The 20,442-nt window shown below is 37.6% G+C and overlaps 1 protein-coding gene across 1 annotated transcript in view; it reads left to right on the plus strand.

The window, feature by feature from the left end:
• FAM227B (family with sequence similarity 227 member B) overlaps positions 1-20,442 on the plus strand; it is a 343,918-nt gene that overhangs the window by 105,289 nt on the left and 218,187 nt on the right. Inside the window, exons 10-12 of the mRNA XM_023539060.2 lie at positions 40-141; positions 3,641-3,767; positions 18,388-18,525. Coding sequence (XP_023394828.2) covers positions 40-141; positions 3,641-3,767; positions 18,388-18,525 — 367 coding nt within the window. The remainder of the gene's footprint in view (positions 1-39; positions 142-3,640; positions 3,768-18,387; positions 18,526-20,442) is intronic.

The raw sequence follows: 20,442 nt of genomic DNA on the forward strand, positions 1-20,442 counted from the left end.
ACTGCAACATTTAATCCCATACATCTTTTGTTTTTTAAGCCTGACAGAGAAAATCAAGATTCCTTGTTTGATAGAATTTCAGAAAGTTATGCAACCCTTTTCATGAGCATACCACTAAGTCGAAAGGATGCATTCTTACAGGTAAACTCGTAGAAGTCAACAGGTTATGCTCATTATTTTAGAGTGAATGAAGTAGGTATTTTATTTAAAATACGTATGAGAATATGTTTGGTTTTTTTTTTTTTTTTTAAGGCAAAACTGTCTGAGATAGAGTAATGATAATATTTAAAAAGCTTTGCTTCTCCCCTGCCCCCAGAACATTGTCTAAAGTTTTACAAAATCTCCTTAGTGGTACAGGTATTTTGTTTGCATATTATTCATTTGAACATTGTTGACTTATTCTATATAGATTTTTGTCTTTTTTATTTATCTGTAAAATCATTTATCATGTTTTCTTTTCCTTGACAATAGATCTTTTGATTTAAGAGAACAAGTATATGCAGCGCCCAGGGTCTCAGTACCTGTTATAGGAGAGAACCGTATGCACGTTTTTTAATCAAATGCTTGTTTCACTTTTCTCTTGTTAGGCTAACTAATGAATAGGATTGATTAAAATAATTTATGTTCTTGATTAATGTGAAATGAAGGTGCATAGGAATTTCGCTGGGCATTTTTAAGTTTAAACATCTAGCATTTCAGAGTAGGAGCTGTGGTTAAAATATTTTATTGCACTGGCATTTGCAAATCAGAAATACGTAAGTATTTTGGAATCAGTAAATGTTTTCATGGGTAAAATGGACCTAAAATAAAAAGAGTTAAATGTCCTTCACAATGAGAATATAAACAAACCTAAATTCACTAGTTTGCCAGTTATTTATGTTCAGTGTTGACCTATTTTACTTACAAACATGTACGTAAAGTGTGGTAGAGGGAATAAGGAGTGGACTGGGAATAAAGACACTTGGCTTCGTGTCTGGAACCCGCTACTAATTACTTGGGTGTTGGTGGCAAATGACTTAGCCTGTCAGGTTCACAGCTGGGTTGTCTGTCAACTGAAGAGTTTACATTAGATTTGTGATTCATAAATTGGTGTCTTGTTGAACAGTGATGTTCTAACAGACAGGCGAAGTTTTCTGCTGCTAATATTGAAACTGCTTTTTCTTCTTTGCAGGAAAAAGTTAGTTAATGGTTAGGAGTTTTGCAATTAAATTGTCTGGAGATTATAAAACCGGCTGCTTCTTTTACCCATACTCATTCAGCTAGTCTCTCCTTTGGTGGTGTTCATATTAATATATATTTAGCCTACTTACATGATTTGGTGATATCAAAATGCTATAACACAGGGCTCTTAAGGATAAGAGGCCCATTTAATGTGGGCAAAGAAAGAAGACTTGGCACTGTTGTGTGTTTCCATTCCCCAATTTCTGGTCCCAGTGCAAGATACTTTTATGGTCCAAATTACATTGTGACTTTTTCTGGACCCCTATTTTTAGTGCCTTTTTCCAAGAAGAAATTAGAACTTGTAGGATCAACATTCAAATCTTTGTCTGAGAATAAGCAAGATGTACACCTTGACCACTTAACCTGTGCTCAGCCCTCTTTTTATGCTCCCTCTCTCTGTTTCTGTGCCTCAGAACTAGGCCACCTCCTGACAGGTCTGCCCATCCAGAGCTACTTAAGTAGAAGTGGAGCGTCATCTCCCATTGACCAACTGCCATTAGTTTTAACTCATTCAAATAAGTGGAGGCTTAGTTACCATGGGCTCATCTGATTTATCCTACCTAAGGAAGACAAATTGATTTGTATTTATTATTAATATTTAAAAATAAAAAGTCCCACTAATCAGTACAAATTAATATTAGCCTAAACATATTTAGTATGACTTTTATTTCTCTTTCTTCCAATATCATAAAATGATATTCCTTCAAAAATTTTCCAAGCACAGCCTAACACTTGATCTCTTGTACCTTGATCTCCTGAAAGTAGATATTCACAGAAAATTTTTAGAAATTCCCCTATGTCGTATTGTTTAACATTTTCATTTTAATCCTCACTGTGATTTTATATACCACAAATATAATATTTGATAATTTCTGGTAACAAAATGCCCATGGGTCATTCAATAACATTAAATATAATACAGTAATATATTACATAGCTCTCCTCTCCTCCCCCAGTAAAAGCATGGGGTTCCTTAGAGAGAGCGTCACTACCAGAAAGTCTGAACGCTACTAAAATTAGATGACTGTTTTAGTCTCCTACTGCTGCTGTGACAAATGATCACAAATTCAGTGGCTTCAAATGAGACAGAAATTTATTCTCTTACAGTTCTGGATGCTCTATGTCCAAAATGGATTTTATGGGGCTAAAATCAAGATGTCAGTATGGCTTGTTTCTTCTGGTGGAGGCTCCAGGGAGAGCCTGTTCCTTGCCCCTTCCAGATTCTGGTGGCTGCCAGCATTCCTTGACTTGGGGCTGCATCATTTCCGTCTCTGTTTCCATTATCACATTGCCTTCTCTTCTGTACTTAAATTTCCCTCAGGTTCCCTCTTAAAAGGACATTTTTGGTTACATTCAGGACCACCAAATAATACAGAATAATCTCCTCATCTCAAGATATTTAATTTAATCACATCTGCAAAGTGCCTTTTGCCATATAAAGTAACATTCACAGATTCCAGGTATTAGAATGTGTATATCGTTGGGGGCAATTATTAAGACATTAAATGACCTCTAATAGGGTCGCTATGAGTCAGAATTGACTCGACAGCAATGGGTTTGGTTTCAGAATGTCCCTTCTAGTTCTAAAATTTTACATTATTAAAAGCTTACATTGTGGTTGTAACTATTGATCTGAATTCAGAGTACCAGAATAAAAAAAAAATTTTTTTAATAGTTTCTATAAATTGTTAAAATACTTTACTGTAAAAATATGATATCTTTCTGTTTTTAGTCACTCCCTGAGAGAAACCCTGGTAGAGTAGTGATTAAAAGCTAAGGCTGCTAACCAACAGCTTGGCAGTACAAAACCACCAGGCACTCCTTGGAAACCCTATGGGGGCTACTCTGTCCTATAGGGTCACTGTGAGTCAGAATCGGCTCAATGGCAATGAGTTTTTGTTTTTTTTTTGAGAGAAATTCAGTAGTTTAGAGATTTTAAGGCTAATATAATACTGGCAGTGCCATAAATTTGTTGATATGTGATCATGGTTATAATATATAAACAATACAATATTCATTACAATATATACAATAATTCACCTAAACGAGCTTCAGTAATTCAAAAATACTTTTAATTGTGATAACCCACATATGTCACTTTCTAAAAGAGAACAAGAATTGAAAGGCTGAATGAAATAGATAAATAATAATAAAACCTTATCTTACTTGTTAACTTCATTCTTTACCCAAATTAAAAATTTCCCTAAAATGCTAACAAATAACCAAATCAGCTGATCTGAGTTTCAGACTCTTCTTTACTCATCTCCCTCAAGTGGAGAGACAAAAAAGTGATAAAATGACCAAAAGCAAGCTATAAAAGGAACATGTATATTTTACAAACTAAATAATAATGTCTTTGGTAACTGAGATATGTTATATAAAATATGAAATAATTCTAACATGACTCTGTTTTTTGTAGGTATACCCCGATTGTTTGGCACAAGCTATCTATGTGACATTTCAGGAAGCGTTCCCAGAATCCAGTAACCTCTTTAATGATGAATTTAAAGAAGATCTAGGGAATAACATTTTTCTTTGGTTGTCAGGTATGATTATGTCACTTAAGTATTGGTCATTATTTTGGTACCTAAAACTTTTGGATTGCACTATTTTATTTTGAACAGGTAAAAAGTTGTTAATTTCTTGCTTTACAAAACATGTCATGCCCACGTCTATGTTTAAAAACAATGGTGATTGATTATTCTAAAAATTTTGTTATACGAAAATAAATATATAATTCTAGAAGCCAAGTAATTTTATAGATACTGCAATTACTGTAGAAAACTGGATTACCAGATGAAAAAAGTCATACCATATAAATTCTATGTTTGGAAGATATATATTTTAAGCTGCTTTTGAAATACTTTTTTTTTACAGCAAATAATATTGGGTGGAGTAAATTCAAGACCTAACTGGGTTCCTCATAGAACATACAATTAATCATTAATAAAAGAAAATTTGTTTTTTAAATCATTGTGTGTGTGCAGATGGGAATGGTAGGACTGGAAGGCTGATGGGAACTAACGCTGTGCACTGCAGCATTTAGCCTGAGGGTCAGATACTGTGTTGGATGCTGCTGAGTCGATTCCAACTACTAGTGACCTTGTAGGATAGAGCAGAACTGCCCCACAGGATGTTCTTGGCTGTAATCTTTACAGAAGCAGATCACCAGGTCTTTCTCCTGTGGAGCCACTGGGTGGGCTCAGACCACCAACCTTTTGGTTAATAGCTGAGAACTTAATTGTTGCACCACCAGGGCTCCTTAGAGATTTAGACACTTGAGTTTAACTTTAAGGTATAATGATATGGTTTCATATTCCTGGAATGACCTCCCTAACTTTTTTTTCTGAGATTATTAGTATGGACTACCAGAAGCTATTGAGTGTTTTCAAGTATCTCTTCTTCTAAATCCTTCAGTCTAAATGTTGACTAATTTTGGAACTACTCTGTGTCAATTCTTAGAAAGCAAACAATTTCTGCAATAAAATATTTCATATTTTAAGGAGTGAGCCCCTGAAAGGCAAAGACTGGAAAACAACCATGACAAAACATCTCCTTACACGCACACAGAAAGTGAATAAGCCAAGTATTATTACAAAGACACTAAGAAAAAGATGTGATGAAAGGCAGAAACCTTTGCTATAAAAAAAAAAAAAATAGAGCATGGTTAATTTTCAAATATGGTGTGAGATACGGGTCCAAGCTCATTCTTTTTTTTTTTTTTAATAATTTTTATTGAGCTTTAAGGGAAGGTTTACAAATCAAGTCAGTCTGTCACATATAAGCTTATATACACCTTACTCCATACTCCCACTTACTCTCCCCCTAATGAGTCAGCCCTTCCAGTCTCTCCTTTCGTGACAATTTTGCCAGTTTCTAACCCTCTCTACCGTCCCATCTCCCCTCCAGACAGTAGATGCCATTGCAGTCTCAAGTGTCCACCTGATACAACTAGCTCACTCTTCATCAGCATCTCTCTCCTACCCATTGTCCAGTCCCTTCCATGTCTGATGAGTTGTCTTCGGGAATGGTTCCTGTCCTGGGCCAACAGAAGGTGTGGGGACCATGACCGCTGGAATTCCTCTAGTCTCAGTCAGACCATTAAGTCTGGTCTTTTTATGAGAATTTGGGGTCTGCATCCCACTGATCTCCTGCTCCCTCAGAGGTTCTCCGTTGTGCTCCCTGTCAGGGCAGTCATCGGTTGTGGCCAGGCACCATCTAGTTCTTCTGGTCTCAGGATGATGTAAGTCTCTGGTTCCTGTGGCCCTTTCTGTCTCTTGGGCTCATAGTTATCGTGTGACCTTGGTGTTCTTCATTCTCCTTTGATCCAGGTGGGTTGAGACCAATAGATCCATCTTAGATGGCCGCTTGTTAGCATTTAAGACCCCAGACGCCACATTTCAAAGTGGGATGCAGAATGTTTTGTAATAGAATTATTTTGCCAATTGACTTAGAAGTCCCCTGAAGCCATAGTCCCCAAAGCCCCGCCCTTGCTCCACTGACCTTTGAAGACTTCAGTTTATCCCAGAAACTTCTTTGCTTTTGGTCCAGTCCAGTTGAGCTGACCTTCCCTGTATTGAGTATTGTCCTTCCCTTCATCTAAAGTAGTTCTTATCTACTAACTAATCAGTAAATAACCCTCCCCCACCCTCCCTCCCTCCCCCCCTCGTAACCACAAAAGTATGTGTTCTTCTCAGTTTATACTGTTTCTCAAGATCTTAGAATAGTGGTCTTACACAACATTTGTCCTTTTGCATCTGACTAATTTCACTCAGCATAATGCCTTCCAGGTTCCTCCATGTTATGAAATGTTTCACAGATTCATCACTGTTCTTTATCGATACGTAGTATTCCATTGTGTGAGTATACCACAATTTATTTAACCATTCATCCTGTGATGGACACCTTGGTTGCTTCCAGCTTTTTGCTATTGTAAACAGAGCTGCAATAAACATGGGTGTGCATATATCTGTTTGTGTGAAGGCTCTTATTTCTCTAGGGTATATTCCGAGGAGTGGGATTTCTGGGTTGTATGGTAGTTCTATTTCTAACTTTTTAAGAAAATGCCAGATAGATTTCCAAAGTGGTTGTACTGTTTTACATTCCCACCAGCAGTGTATAAGAGTTCCAATCTCTCCGCAGCCTCTCCAACATTTATTATCTTGTGTTTTTTGGAATCTCATCGTAGTTTTAATTTGCATTTCTCTAATGGCTAAAGATCGAGAGCATTTTCTCATGTATCTGTTAGCTGCCTGAATGAATATCTTCTTTAGTGACGTGCATGTTCATATCCTTTGCCCACTTCTTGATTGGGTTGTTTGTCTTTTTGTGGCTGAGTTTTAACAGAATCATATAGATTTTAGAGATCAGGCGCTGGTCGGAGATGTCATAGCTGAAAATTCTTTCCCAATCCGTAGGTGGTCTTTTTACTCTTTTGGTGAAATCTCTAGATGAGCTTTTTCTAGATGAGCATAGGTGTTTGATTTTTAGGAGCTCCCAGTTACCTGGTTTCTCTTCGTCATTTTTGGTAATCTTTTGTATTCTGTTTATGCCTTGTATTAGGGCTCCTAACATTGTCCCTATTTTTTCTTCCATGATCTTTATTGTTTTAGTCTTTATGTTTAGGTCTTTGATCCACTTGGAGTTAATTTTTGTGCATGGTGTGAGGTATGGGTCCTGTTTCATTTTTTTACAAATGGATATCCAGTTATGCCAGCACCACTTGTTAAAAAGACTATCTTTTCCCCAATTAACTGACACAAGCCCTTGTGAAATATCAGCTACTCATATGTGGATGGATTTATATCTGGGTTCTCAATTCTGTTCCATTGGTCTATGTGCCTGTTGTACCAGTACCAGGCTGTTTTGACTACTGTGGCTGTATAATAGGTTCTGAAATCAGGTAGAGTGAGGCCTCCCCCTTTCTTCTTCTTTTTCAGTAATGCTTCACTTATCCGAGGCTTCTTCCCCTTCCATATGAAGTTGGTGATTTGTTTCTCCATCACACTAAAAAATGTCATTGGAATTTGGATCGGAAGTGCATTGTATGTATAGATGGCTTTTGGTAGAATAAACATTTTTACTATCCTATCTATGAGCAATTTTTTTTTTTTTTTATCCATGAGCAAGGTATGTTTTTCCACTTAAGTAGGTCCTTTTTAGTTTCTTGCAGTACTACTTTGTAGTTTTCTTTGTATAGGTCTTTTACATCTTTGGTAAGATTTATTCCTAAGTATTTTATCTTCTTGGGGCTACTGTGAATGGTATTAATTTGGTTATTTCCTCTTCGATGTTCTTTTTGTTGGTGTAGAGGAATCCAAGTGATTTTTGTATGTTTATCTTATAACCTGAGACTCTGCCAAACTCTTCTATTAGTTTCAGTAGTTTTCTTAAGGATTCCTTAGGGTTTTCTGTGTATAAGATCATGTCATCTGCAAATAGAGATAATTTTACTTCTTCCTTGCCAATCCGGATGCCCTTTATTTCTTTGTCTAGCCTAATTGCTCTGGCTAGGACCTCTAGCACAATGTTGAATAAGAGCGGTGATAAAGGGCATCCTTGTCTGGTTCCCGTTCTCAAGGGAAGTGCTTTCACGCTCTCTCCATTTAGAGTGATGTTGGCTGTTGGCTTTGCATATATGCCCTTTATTATGCTGAGGAACTTTCCTTCAATTCCTATTTTGCTGAGAGTTTTTATCATAAATGGGTGTTGGACTTTGTCAAATGCCTTTTCTGCATCAATTGATAAGATCATGTGGTTTTTGTCTTTTGTTTTATTTATATGGTGGCTTATATTAATGGTTTTTCAAATATTAAACCAGCCTCGCATAAAAAAAAATTGTTTTTTTTTTCCTGGTATAAATCCCACTTGGTCGTGGTGGATTATTTTTTTGATATGTTGTTGAATTCTATGGGCTAGAATTTTGTTCAGGATTTTTGCATCTATGTTCATGAGGGGTATAGGTTTGTAATTTTCTTTTTTTGTGATGTCTTTACCTGGTTTTGGTGTCAGGGATATGGTGGCTTCATAGAATGAGTTAGGCAGTATTCCATCATTTTCTACGCTTTGAAATACCTTTAGTAGTAGTGGTGTTAACTCTTCTCTGAAAGTTTGGTAGAACTCTGCAGTGAAGCCATCCAGGCCAGGGCTTTTTTTTGTTGGGAGTTTTTTGATTACCATTTCAATCTCTTTTTTTGTTATGGGTCTATTTAGTTGTTCTACTTCTGATTGTGTTAGTTGAGGTAGGTAATGTTTTTCTAGGAATTCATCCATTTCTTCTAGGTCTGCAAATTTGTTAGAGTACAATTTTTCATAATAATCTGATATGATTCTTTTAATTTCAGTTGGGTCTGTTGTGATGTGGCCCATCTCGTTTCTTATTCAGGTTATTTGTTTCCTTTTTGTAATTCTTTAGTCAGTCTGGCCAATGGTCTATCAATTTTTTTAATTTTTTTGAAGAACCAGCTTTTGGCTTTGTTAATTCTTTCAATTGTTTTTCTGTTCTCTAATTCATTTAGTTCAGCTCTAATTTTTATTATTTGTTTTCTTCTGGGGCCTGATGGGTTCTTTTGTTGCTCACTTTCTATTTGTTCAAATTGTAGGGACAGTTCTCTGATTTTGGCTCTTTCTTCTTTATGTATGTGTGCATTTATTGATATAAATTGACCTCTGAGCACTGCTTTTGCTGTGTTCCAAAGGTTCTGATAGGAAGTATTTTCATTCTCGTTGCATTCTGTGAATTTCTTTATTCCCTCCTTAATGTCTTCTATAACCCACTCTTTTTTCAGCAGGGTATTGTTCAGTTTCCAAGTATTTCATTTCTTTTCCCTAATTTTTCTGTTATTGATTTCCACTTTTATGGCCTTGTGGTCTGAGAAGATGCTTTGTAATATTTCGATGTTTTGGATTCTGCAAAGGTTTGTTTTATGACCTAATACGTGGTCTATTCTAGAGAATGTTCCATGTGCGCTAGAAAAAAAAAGTATACTTTGCAGCTGTTGGGTGGAGTGTTCTGTATAAGTCTATGAGGTCAAGTTGGTTGACTGTAGCAATTAGGTCTTCCGTGTGTCTATTGAGCTTCTTACTGGATGTCCTATCCTTCTCCGAAAGTGGTGTGTTGAAGTCTCCTACTCTAATTGTGGAGGTGTCTATCTCACTTTTCAGTTCTGTTAAAGTTTGTTTTATGTATCTTGCAGCCCTGTCATTGGGTGCATAAATATTTAATATGGTTATATCTTCCTGGTCAATTGTCCCTTTAATCATTATTTAGTGTCCTTCTTTATCCTTTGTGGTAGATTTCACTTTAAAGTCTATTTTGTCAGAAATTAATATTGCTACTCCTGCTCTTTTTTGCTTATTGTTTGCTTGATATATTTTTTTCCATCCTTTGAATTTTAGTTTGTTTGTGTCTCTAAGTCTAAGGTGTGTCTCTTGTAGGCAGCATACAGACGGATCGTGTTTCTTTATCCAGTCTGAGACTCTCTGTCTCTTTATTGGTGCATTCAGTCCATTTACATTCAGCGGAATTATAGGTAAGTATAAACACATAAAAAAAAATTTTTTTATGTGTTTATACTTACCTATAATTACGCTGAATGTACTGCCATTTTGATGCCTTTATGTGTGTGTTGTTGACAATTTCATTTTTCCACTTACTTTTTTGTGCTGAGATGTTTTTCTTTGTAAATTGTGTGTTCCTCATTTTCATAGTATTTGACTTTATGTTTGCTGAGTTGTTATGTTTTTCTTGGTTTTTATTTTGAGTTATGGAGTTATTATACCTCTTTGTGGTTACCTTAATATTTACCCCTATTTTTCTAAGTAAAAACCTAACTTGTAATGTCCTATATCACCTTGTATCCCTCTCCATATGGCAGTTCTATGCCACCTGTATTTAGTCCCTCTTTTTGATTATTGTGATCTTTTACATATAGACTTCAATGATTCCCTGTTTTGAGTGTTTTTTTTCTTTTTAAAATTAATCTTAATTTGTTTTTGTGATTTCCCTATTTGAGTTGATATCAGGATGCTCTGTTCTGTGACCTTGTGTTGTGCTGGTTTCTGATATTATTATTGGTTTTCTGACCAATTTCCCTTAGTATTTCTTGTAGCTTTGGTTTGGTTTCTGCATATTCTCTAAGCTTGTGTTTATCTGTAAATGTTATAATTTCACCTTCATATTTCAGAGAGAGTTTTGCTGGATATATGATCCTTAGCTGTCAGTTTTTCTCCTTCAGTGCTCTATATATGTCATCCCATTGCCTTCTTGGCTGCATGGTTTCTGCTGAGTAGTCTGTACTTATTCTTATTGATTCTCCTTTGTAGGAGACCTTTCTTTTCTCCCTGGCTGCTTTTAAAATTTTCTCTTTATCTTTGGTTTGGTGAGTTTGATGATAATATGTCTTGGTGTTTTTCTTTTTGGATCAATCTTAAATGGGGTTCGATGAGCATCTTGGATAGATATCCTTTCATCTTTCATGATGTCAGGGAAGTTTTCTGCCAACAGATCTTCAACTATTCTCTCTGTATTTTCTGTTATCCCTCCCTGTTCTGCGACTCCAATCACATGCAAGTTATTCTTCTTGATAGTCCCACATGATACTTAGGGTTTCTTCATTTTTTTTAATTCTTTTATCTGATTTTTTTTTCAGCTATATTGGTGTCAATTCCCTGGTCCTCCAGATCTCCCAGTCTGCATTCCAATTGCTTTAGTCTGCTTCTCTGACTTCCTACTGCATAGTCTAATTCTGTAATTTTATTGTTAATCTTTTGGATTTCTGAATGCTCTCTCTCTATGGATTCTTGCAACTTATTAATTTTTCCACTACGTTCTTGAATAATCTTTTTGAGTTCTTTGACTGCTTAATCAGTGTGTTCCTTGGCTTTTTCTGTAGATTGCCTTATTTCATTTCTGAGGTCATCCCTGATATCTTGAAGCAGTCTGTAAATTAGTTTTTTATATTCTGCATCTGGCAATTCCAGGATTGGATCTTCATTTGGGAAAGATTTTGACTGTTTAGTTTGGGGAGTTGTAGAAGCAATCATGGTCTGCTTCTTTATGTGGTTTGATATCGACTGCTATCTCCGAGTCATCTCTAAGATATTGTAGTGATTTATTCTATATTTGCTCACTGAGTCTTATCTTGTTTTGTTTTCTTTCAATATACGTAGATGGGCTACTAGATTGCGCTATCTTGATTGTTGTAGCCCTTGCCTCACTTATGTCCTATTACCAGCTGGTTTGGGCTGTTACCAGATATATAACCCTAAGAGTCCATTCACTATTCTTGAGTAGAATCTGATTTTGGGTCATCAAGTATGTGGTGCAGACTGTCACCTATCCACCTAGAGAAGTAGTGGTGATAGCTGTGTGCACCAGATTCTAGTAGCAGCAGGGGTTCGCACTCCAGCGGGGGGCAGGATGCTGACAGGCTTCCTCCAAGTGCCAGTGAGGTAGGTGTGTCTCTATTCCTAAAGCACTTTGGTGGGTGGGCTCTGCAGCTGTACCTTAGGCCCCCAATGCAAGTACCTCTACAGATTGGTAGGTGTCACCCTCCTTAGACCCCTAAGGCAGGAGGGTAGGTGGTCTGGGGGGAGCTTCAGCCCTCAGTTCCCTGTTGTGGGTAAGTGAGGGCTCTGTTGAATATGCAGAGATATCAGACCTGGGAAACTTGTCTCTCCAGTAATCTGCTAAAACAATTACAGTCAGATCCCTATCAGAAATGCCTTTGCATTATAATAGCCACCTTGTTCCCTGTAGGGATGAAAGCACAAGACTGTGCATCTCATATGCTTGGCTGGAGCTGGTTCTGTGTTTTTAGTCCAATTAGAGAAGGATTTTTGGTCCCTGGGTTTTTTGTAGCTGCTTCTCTCAGGCCAGGAGAATGGGTTAGGAAAAGACCAAAAAGAAAGAAAGAAAGAAAAACTGCAGCGCAGTTCACTCTCTGGCTCAGGAAATTCCAATGTTAATGAAGCTGCCTGGGAAGGGGAGGGGAGGGTTCAGATAAATAGGAGAGAGTAGCACCCCGGAATATAGACAAAGTTACTTATCTCGCTTGGGATGACTGTTTTATCTGAGATTCCCGAAGGGTGCTTCGACTGTGTGTGCTGGCTGGGTAGAGATTGCCCCCAGGGGTCAGGCCCACATCCCGTGCTTGCGCTGTCTCAAAAGCCATGGTTAGTTCCTCCGCTCCCAGTCCAAAGTGCAGCGCCAAGGTTCCCCGGCTGGGACGCCGAGCTCCCGGCTCTAAAACCAGTCGCTGCCTCCCAGTGACATCTCCTCCTGTCAGCCACGTCGCTGCGCTGCCTGGGTGCACTTGCTGGGCTTCCCCCGAGGTCATTTCTGGGGGCTAGGGCTGTGCCCCATGTTTGCGCCATCTCAGGGTGCCATGCTCATCTCCCCTGCGCCCAGTCCAAAGCCCAGCGCCAAGGTTTCCTGACTTGGACGCTGGCTCCAGGCTCCGAAAACAGTCGCTGCTTCCCCGTGGTCATTTGTTCTCAGTCTCTGTCACTCAGGTCAACTCTTTAGATCTGTGTTAGATGGTCAGGGTTCGTAGATTGTCATGTATGTGATCGATTCACTTGTTTTTCCGAGTCTTTGTTGCAAGAGGTACCCGAGGTATCTTCTACCTAGTTAGCCATCTTGGACCCGCCTCCCCCAAGCTCATTCTTTTGCAGTTGAAGAGCTAGTTGTCCCAGCATCATTTATTGAAGAGAATATTCTTTTCCTATCAAATGTACTTAGCACCCTTGTCAAAAATCAATTGACAGTAGATGTTTGGGTTTATTTCTAGACTCTTGATTCTATTCTGTTGGTCTATGTGTCTATCATTATACCACTACCAGCCAGCTTTGATTACTGTAGCTTTACAGTATGTTTTGAAATTTGGAATGTGAGTCCTCCAACTTTGTTCTTTTTCAAGATTGTTTTGCTCTCTTGTGTCCCTTGCAATCCCATATGACTTTAGAAACATCTTGTCAATTTCTACAAAGAAGCTAGCTGTGAAAAACACAGTAACAAACATGAAGGATGCCTTTATGGGCTCATCAAATAGACTTCACACAGCCAAAGAAAGAATTCATTAACTTGAAGACAGATCAATAGAAAGGATCCAAATTGAAACATACAGACACAGGGCATTTGAGAGCTGTGGGATAACATCAAACAGTCTCACCTATATGTAGTTGCACCCAAAGGGGGAAGAAAGAGAGAAAGTAGGTGACAGAAGAAATATTTGAGGATATAATTGCTGAGATTTTCCAAAATGGAGAAAGGCTTGTCTACTCAAACAATTGTCCTGGAACAACTAGATATCCATATATTAAAAAATAAACCTTGATCCTATGGATTATAGCTGTAAAAAAAAAAACCAAACCCATTGTTGTTTAGTTGATTTTGACCCATAGTGACCCTATAGGACAGAGCCAAACTACCCCATAGGGTTTCTAAGAAGTGGCTGGTGGATTTGAACTGTTGGCCTTTTGGATAACAGCTGAGCTCTTCACTACTGTACCACTGGGGCTCCAAATAGAAAACCTAAAACCACAAAGCTTCTAGAAGAAAACATAGGAAGAAATTTTTGTGACATTAGGTTAAGCAAAATTTCTTAGATAATGGCACTGAAAACATGATGCATAAAAGAAAAACCTTGATAAGTTGTACTTCATCAAAACTAAAAACTTCTCCTCAGAGGACAGACACTATTAAAAGAATTAAACACAAGCCGCACACCAGGAGAAAATATTGACATATTACAAATACTCTGAAGAATTTGTATCCAGAGTATATGAGGAACTTAAAATTCAGTCAAAAGAAAATAACCATCCCAATTTAAAAAAAGGACAAAATATTTGAATAGGCACTTAATTAAAAATAATTTATATGAATCTAATTATGCAATCCCAAATTGCTGGCATAACTGTAATAACTCAGGAAGATACAGACAACTATCTTAATAAGTGATAGAACAAACAAGCAAAAGGAAAACAAACAATACCCAGGAGAAGTATAGAATTAATATTTAAACTACATGATTAACAAAAACGGTAGATAGATATAGAACACTGCCACTGCAAAATACAAATTCATTTGAAGCACACATAAAATATTTCCAAGAATTCTCCATCTATTTAGGCAAAACTAAAATGTCCACAAATTCAAAACATTTAAATCATATAGAACATACTGTCTCACCACAATGCAATGAGTTGGAAACCATGACAAAAAATAAACAAATAGAAGAGTTTTCATGTATTTGGAAAATTAGGAATACATGCCTAAATAACCCATTGATCAAAAGAGAAATCATAATGGAAATTAAAAAATAATTTTGAACTGAATGACAAAAATACAACAAAAACTACATAAAAAATACATAAGATGCCAGCTAAAGTGGCTTTTAGAGGGTAATTCGTGCCCCTGAATGAAGAATGAAGGCTGAAGATCAGTGATCTAACCGTTCTTCTCAAGATAGAAGAAACTGATCCTTCAGCCTTTTAATTTTTGAGGTCTGAATTCTCTATATTATATCCAAAAAGGGAAAACAGAGAGAAAAAGTGTGGGAGGAAATAATCAAAGAAGTACTTCAAGAAGACTCACCACACATGAAAGACTTGAGTTTCCAGTTTGAAAGGGATTATCCAGTGCTTTGAACGATGGATAAAAATAGATGCACCCGACAGCACATTACAAGTATGTGCCACATAACTTCAGGCAAGGTCGGGCTGCACATACATCATGGTCTCCTAAGGTTATAATGGAGTTCAGACAACCTGATCGGAGAATGGGATGTAGCTGACATACTTTGCTAAGTACCACAGATCCTACATGCGTCTCATTAGCTCTCCAGGTTGTGCATCAGCCCATGGCTGCCTGTCTCATCACGGTAGCCTCAGGCAGGGACTATGCACACACCGCCGGATCCGCCAAGGCGGATACCCCGCGGGTGGGCCACCGCCCCACGGGGCCACCAGGGTGACCTGTGCGTCACACCCAGACACAAAGCTGTGGCTCCTCCCGCGGTGGCAGCCACTGAGTGGTGCGGACTGCGGTGGTGGTGGGAGGAGGACCAGGAAAAGGTGACTAGGGGTGTAGGTGGAGGAGGTGTGGGCGGGGCGGAGGAGTTTAAAGCTCATTGTGGGGCAGGGAGGAAGAAGGGAAGGGAGGCAGCTGGCTGGCAGCGAGTACACACTGGGGGCGGGGGCGCGGATCAGGTACGGCTCCCAGAGACCAGGCGGCAACCACGCAGGGCCTGCGGTGGTGGAGCCAAAGTGTTCAGCAGTCCTTCGGCACAGCCGGGGGCTCAGGTCCCAGGTCTGCCTGGTGGTGGTCCTGCCTGCTATGTTGTTCGCACAATGTCCAAATCACATAACATCCTATTTCACAGAATGTGTGATGGCCGTTATGGGACACATACCTGTACTGTGAAATCTCAGAACCGTGAGAAAAAGAAAATGCTAAAAACTTTCAGGGAAGAGAAGGATCAAGAAACAGAATGATGTCAGCCTTCTTATCAACAACTCTGAAAGCTAAAAACAATGGGTTAAAAGCTCTGAGGGGAAACTATTTATAACTTAGAACCATACATCAAATTACCAAGTAAGTGTAAGGGTTAACTAAGGTCATTTCCAGATAGGCAAGCCCTAAAAAAAGGTACCTTGATTATATCCTTTCTTATGAAGGTATTGGAGGAGACACACCAACAAAATAAAAAGTGAATTCAGGAAGAGAACAAGGTGGGATCCAAGAGAGAGAAGCTGTAGCAGAAGGAACACTGGAATCCCCAAAGAGCTTGAAGGGAGCTGCCAGGATGACAGCTGCACTCTGAGCACAATAAAAAGTTTGTCCATCTTGAAGCGCATCAGAAGGCTTTGAGCGAGAGTCTCCAAGAGCATTAAATGCAGTAGAGAGATTAATGTATTTGAATTTATTCAGAAGCAATTTAGACAGTTGGGAGGTGGGGAGGAGTTTGGAGCCAAATTAATTGTAAGTATATAGAAAATAAGGAAAAGAAAATATCAGACAGTTGTTAACTTGAGGGAAAAGAAAAATTTCCTCAAGAAAGTAATGTTTCTGAAATGTCTTACTTGTGAATTAGGTTTTACATGTAAATATGAATAGGGTTTTAATGTAAACACTGATATTCATCCAGTGAATATTTTAATTTAACACTTTTGAGATTGTGTGAATAGAAATTAGCTTGTGGTAAAGGTGAGAGAAGAAGATGAAAGATTGTTAAATCCTTGTGTTCCATAGTGCAGTGTCAATAGGTGCTGCCTAAAAGGAAAATACCAAGAAGTTGCAATATAGCCCCACTTTTTTTTTGGGGCGGGGGGACAAGATAAGGACATGAATACAAATAAAGGTGGTTGTTTCTGGGAAGCAAGATATGGTTGGTGTTGGGGGTGAGTGAGGGAACTATGGGGTTTTATAATATTTGACTTTCACATACCTGTATAAATTTAATGAAATAGAAACTGAAATTTAAAATATATGTAACTTACCAGGTAATTTCAAGATTTTTTTGTGTTTAATTCCATTGATTTGTATGCCATTTGTTTCTAACCCCTGTATGATTAAAAAAAAAAAAAAATTCTTAGGAAAATCCTTGAATAGATCCTTCCAAAGCTTACAGAAATTGTCAACGCTAAAGATGTAGAACACACTTCATTCGAGGATTGTGGCCCTATGTTAATGCCGTCCTTTGAAACAGCCTGTGTTTAGTAACTGATTTAAATTTTTTATTTGTAATTAATATTGAAATATAGTCACAGCTCATCCAGTAGTTAATTTGGAAAAGGAGCAACAGAGAAAGTAACTTGTATTAAGTGCTTGCTCTGGACCAGATACTGTGCTACATAATTTCATGTCTGCTTGTAGGAAGGGACTCTCTTGAAGCCCTTCTGGTTTAGTGGTTAAGAACTTGCCTGCTAGCCAAAAGGCCAGAGGTTCAAATCCACCAGCTGCCCCTTGGAAACTGTGAGGTAGTTCTACCCTGTCCTGTATGGTTGCCATGAGTCAGAATTGGCTCCATGGCAACGGGTTTGGGTTTGTGCATGTGTATGTATGTGAAGCACATAGTACACAGTGTTTGTTGAATGAATGAATGTTATTTCTCTTTATATAATCAAGACCAAGTAAGATTCACCCCAGAAATGTAAGAATTATTCAACATTAGACAATCTATCAAGAGGCACCCAAGTGAATCAAACTGAAGGCTTCTGCATGTTTTGTCTAGTGGTAATCGTTATCTGTGTCTAAAAACACTTAAAAGGTTCTAATTTGATAGTCCAATATAACAATCCTCACTGAACAGTCGCTAATGAGAAAATTAGTTATATTTATCAGTATGTTAATGTACAATAGTGATAATATTAGCTCACATCTGTATAGCGCACTGCCATTTATTAAACACTTTAACATATATTATCTCAATTGATCCTTAGGACAACCATATGAAATATACAAAGGAATTTAATCATTCTCATTCTTATTATTGAATGGTTAAATAATTTATCCAATCCTACACAGCTTAAAAGTAACAAAAGTTGATCTTTTTAAATTAAATTTATTTTTATTACTTTTTGAGTACTATAATCGATTCATAAATGTTATTTTAAAAGGAGATACAATCAAATTTAAAAAAACGATAATCACCTACACTCAGAGGCAATAGCTATACATGTATACAAACACAAAAAGTAAAATTGTTCTTCACAAAAAAACATATCATGAATGCCTTTCTATGTTAACAAGTATTTACCAGGTAGTTGATAATACCTATTTCATAGTCCACTGTATGGATCTACTGTTGTTGGATACTTGGGTCCTGTTTTAGTATTTGTAATGATTACCCTCCTCTGATGGCCATTTATGAACTTAGCTGATTTCTTTTTCAAAAATCATGTCTTCAGTATTGAACCCAGATCTTCTGACCATAATTATAAAAGTACCTAAGTCAGAAGATACTGTCAAGTTTTAGCTCTTTTCTGTTTTGCATTACGAGACATTAATATCTCTGTATCGAAATTCCCATTTGAAACTTTAGGCTAACAATACTCACAAGACTGTTGTGAGGTTGAAATGTATCACAGTAACAAAAATGCTTGAACGAAAGACATTTTCAAAATCTGAATTTCTTCTACTAATTGTACATTTTTTATGAACAGGTTTAAAACCTCAGAAAGGCTTTTGGACCCACTGGAAACTTAAAGGACTCACCACGACAACCATACATGGTAGCAAGAAAGACCCTGAAAAATCTGTAAAGGAAATGATTGCAAACAGTCAAGAACGCATAATGGCTAGTAAGTGAATTCATTGTAAACTACAGAATGAAAGAGATAGCCCAAATCAAGTATATCAGGTTATTTATGAGTCAGAATTTTCTTTGGTAGAGGATCTTAAGGTAACATTTGACTTAAAGATTGGGGCTATAGTAGTTTAAATATCGCTTTACATTTTTTTTATTATAAAATTGGGTTGTGCTTAAATCATTTTCCCATTTGTGATGGTATGTTTAAATTTTATTTTTAGGAATTTTTGGTCCTCATGTACACTATAAATTTTTATAAATTTCACTTTTAGCTATATTGCTAACTGGTTAATAACGTGCTTTGTCATGATAAGTTTGGAATTTTTATTCAGTAAATTTATGTTTTCTTTAGGATATCAGTAACGTAGCATATTTATTAAAACTTGCTTATCTAAGATTATAAAAATATCTACTGGTATTTTTTCCTGGTGCTTTTTTTTTTAATTTAAAATTTCTTGATTAAAAATAACATGGATAGGTTGATCCCATTTTTTTCTTTTTTATTTATATACAAATTGTTATGTGACAGTGGTTGCAATCCCCACAATGTGTCAGCACTCTCCCCTTTCTCTTTCCACTCTGGGTTCTATGTGTCCATTCATCCAGCTTTCCTGTCCCTTCCTGCCTTCTTGTCATTGCTTTTGGGCAGGTGTTGCTCATTTGGTCCCTTGTTTTTTTTTACTTCATCAGACTAAGAAGCACATTCCTCACGTGTGTTATCGCTTGTTTTATAGACCTGTCTAATCTTTGGCTGAAAGGTAGACTTTGGGAGTGGCTTCAGTTCTGAGTTAGCAGGGCGTCCAGAGTCCATAGTCTTAGGGGTTCCTCCAGTCTCTGTCAGACCAGTAAGTATGGTCTTTTGTTATGAATTTGAATTTTGTTCTACATTTTTCTCCCACTCTGTCTGAAATCCTCTATTGTGATCCTTGTCAGAGTGGTTGGTGGTGGTAGCCAGGCGCTATCTAGTTCTTCTGAGCTCAGGTTGGCGGAGACTGTGGTTCAGGTGGTCCATTAGTCCTTTGGACGAATATTTTCCTTGTGTCTTTGGTTTTCTTCATTCTCCTTTGTTCCAAACGTAATAGGGCCAGCAGATGTATCTTAGGTGACCGCTCACAAGCTTTTAAGATTCCACACGCTACTCACCAAAGTAGGATGTAGACCATTTTATTTATGTTATGCCAATTGACCGAAGTACCCCCAAGATCATAGTCCCTAGTTCTCAGCCCCAGCAACTGGGTCCCTCGAAGTGTTTAGATGTGTCTAGGAAGCTTCTATGACTTTGTCTCGGTCAAGTTGTCCTGACTCCCCCTGTATTGATTGTGGTCTTTCCCTTCACCAAAGTTAACACTTGTCTACTGCCTAGTTAGAGGCTTACTGTCCCTACCGTTTCCCTCAGTCATAAAGATTTCTTTTTCTGTGTGTAAGCCTTTTCTTGGTTTTTTCTAATAGTGGTCTTGTACAATATTTGTCGTTTTGACTTATTTCGATCAGCATAGTGCCCTCCAGATCCATCCATTATGTGTGAGAAGTTTCACGGGTCCATCGTTGTTCTTTATTGTCGCGTAGTATTCCACTGTGTGTATGTACCATAATTTCTTTACCCATTCATCTGTTGATGAGCACTTAGGTTGTTTCCATCTTTTGCTGTTGTGAATAATGCTGCAGTGAACATGAGTGTGTATATGTCTATTCATGGGACAGCTTTTTTTTCTCTAGAGTATATTCTCAAGAGTGAAATTGCTGGATTGTATGGGATTTCCATTTCTGTCTTTTAACGGAGGCACCATATCGTTATCCGTAGAAGTTGTACCAGTTTACATTCCCACCAGCAGTTCATAAGCGTTCCAGTCTCCCTGCAACCTCTCCAATATTTGTTATTTTGTGGGTTTTTTTTTTTTTTTTGATTAGT

This window comes from Loxodonta africana, chromosome 10 (genome assembly GCF_030014295.1).
Source record: "Loxodonta africana isolate mLoxAfr1 chromosome 10, mLoxAfr1.hap2, whole genome shotgun sequence".
Taxonomy (NCBI): domain Eukaryota; kingdom Metazoa; phylum Chordata; class Mammalia; order Proboscidea; family Elephantidae; genus Loxodonta; species Loxodonta africana.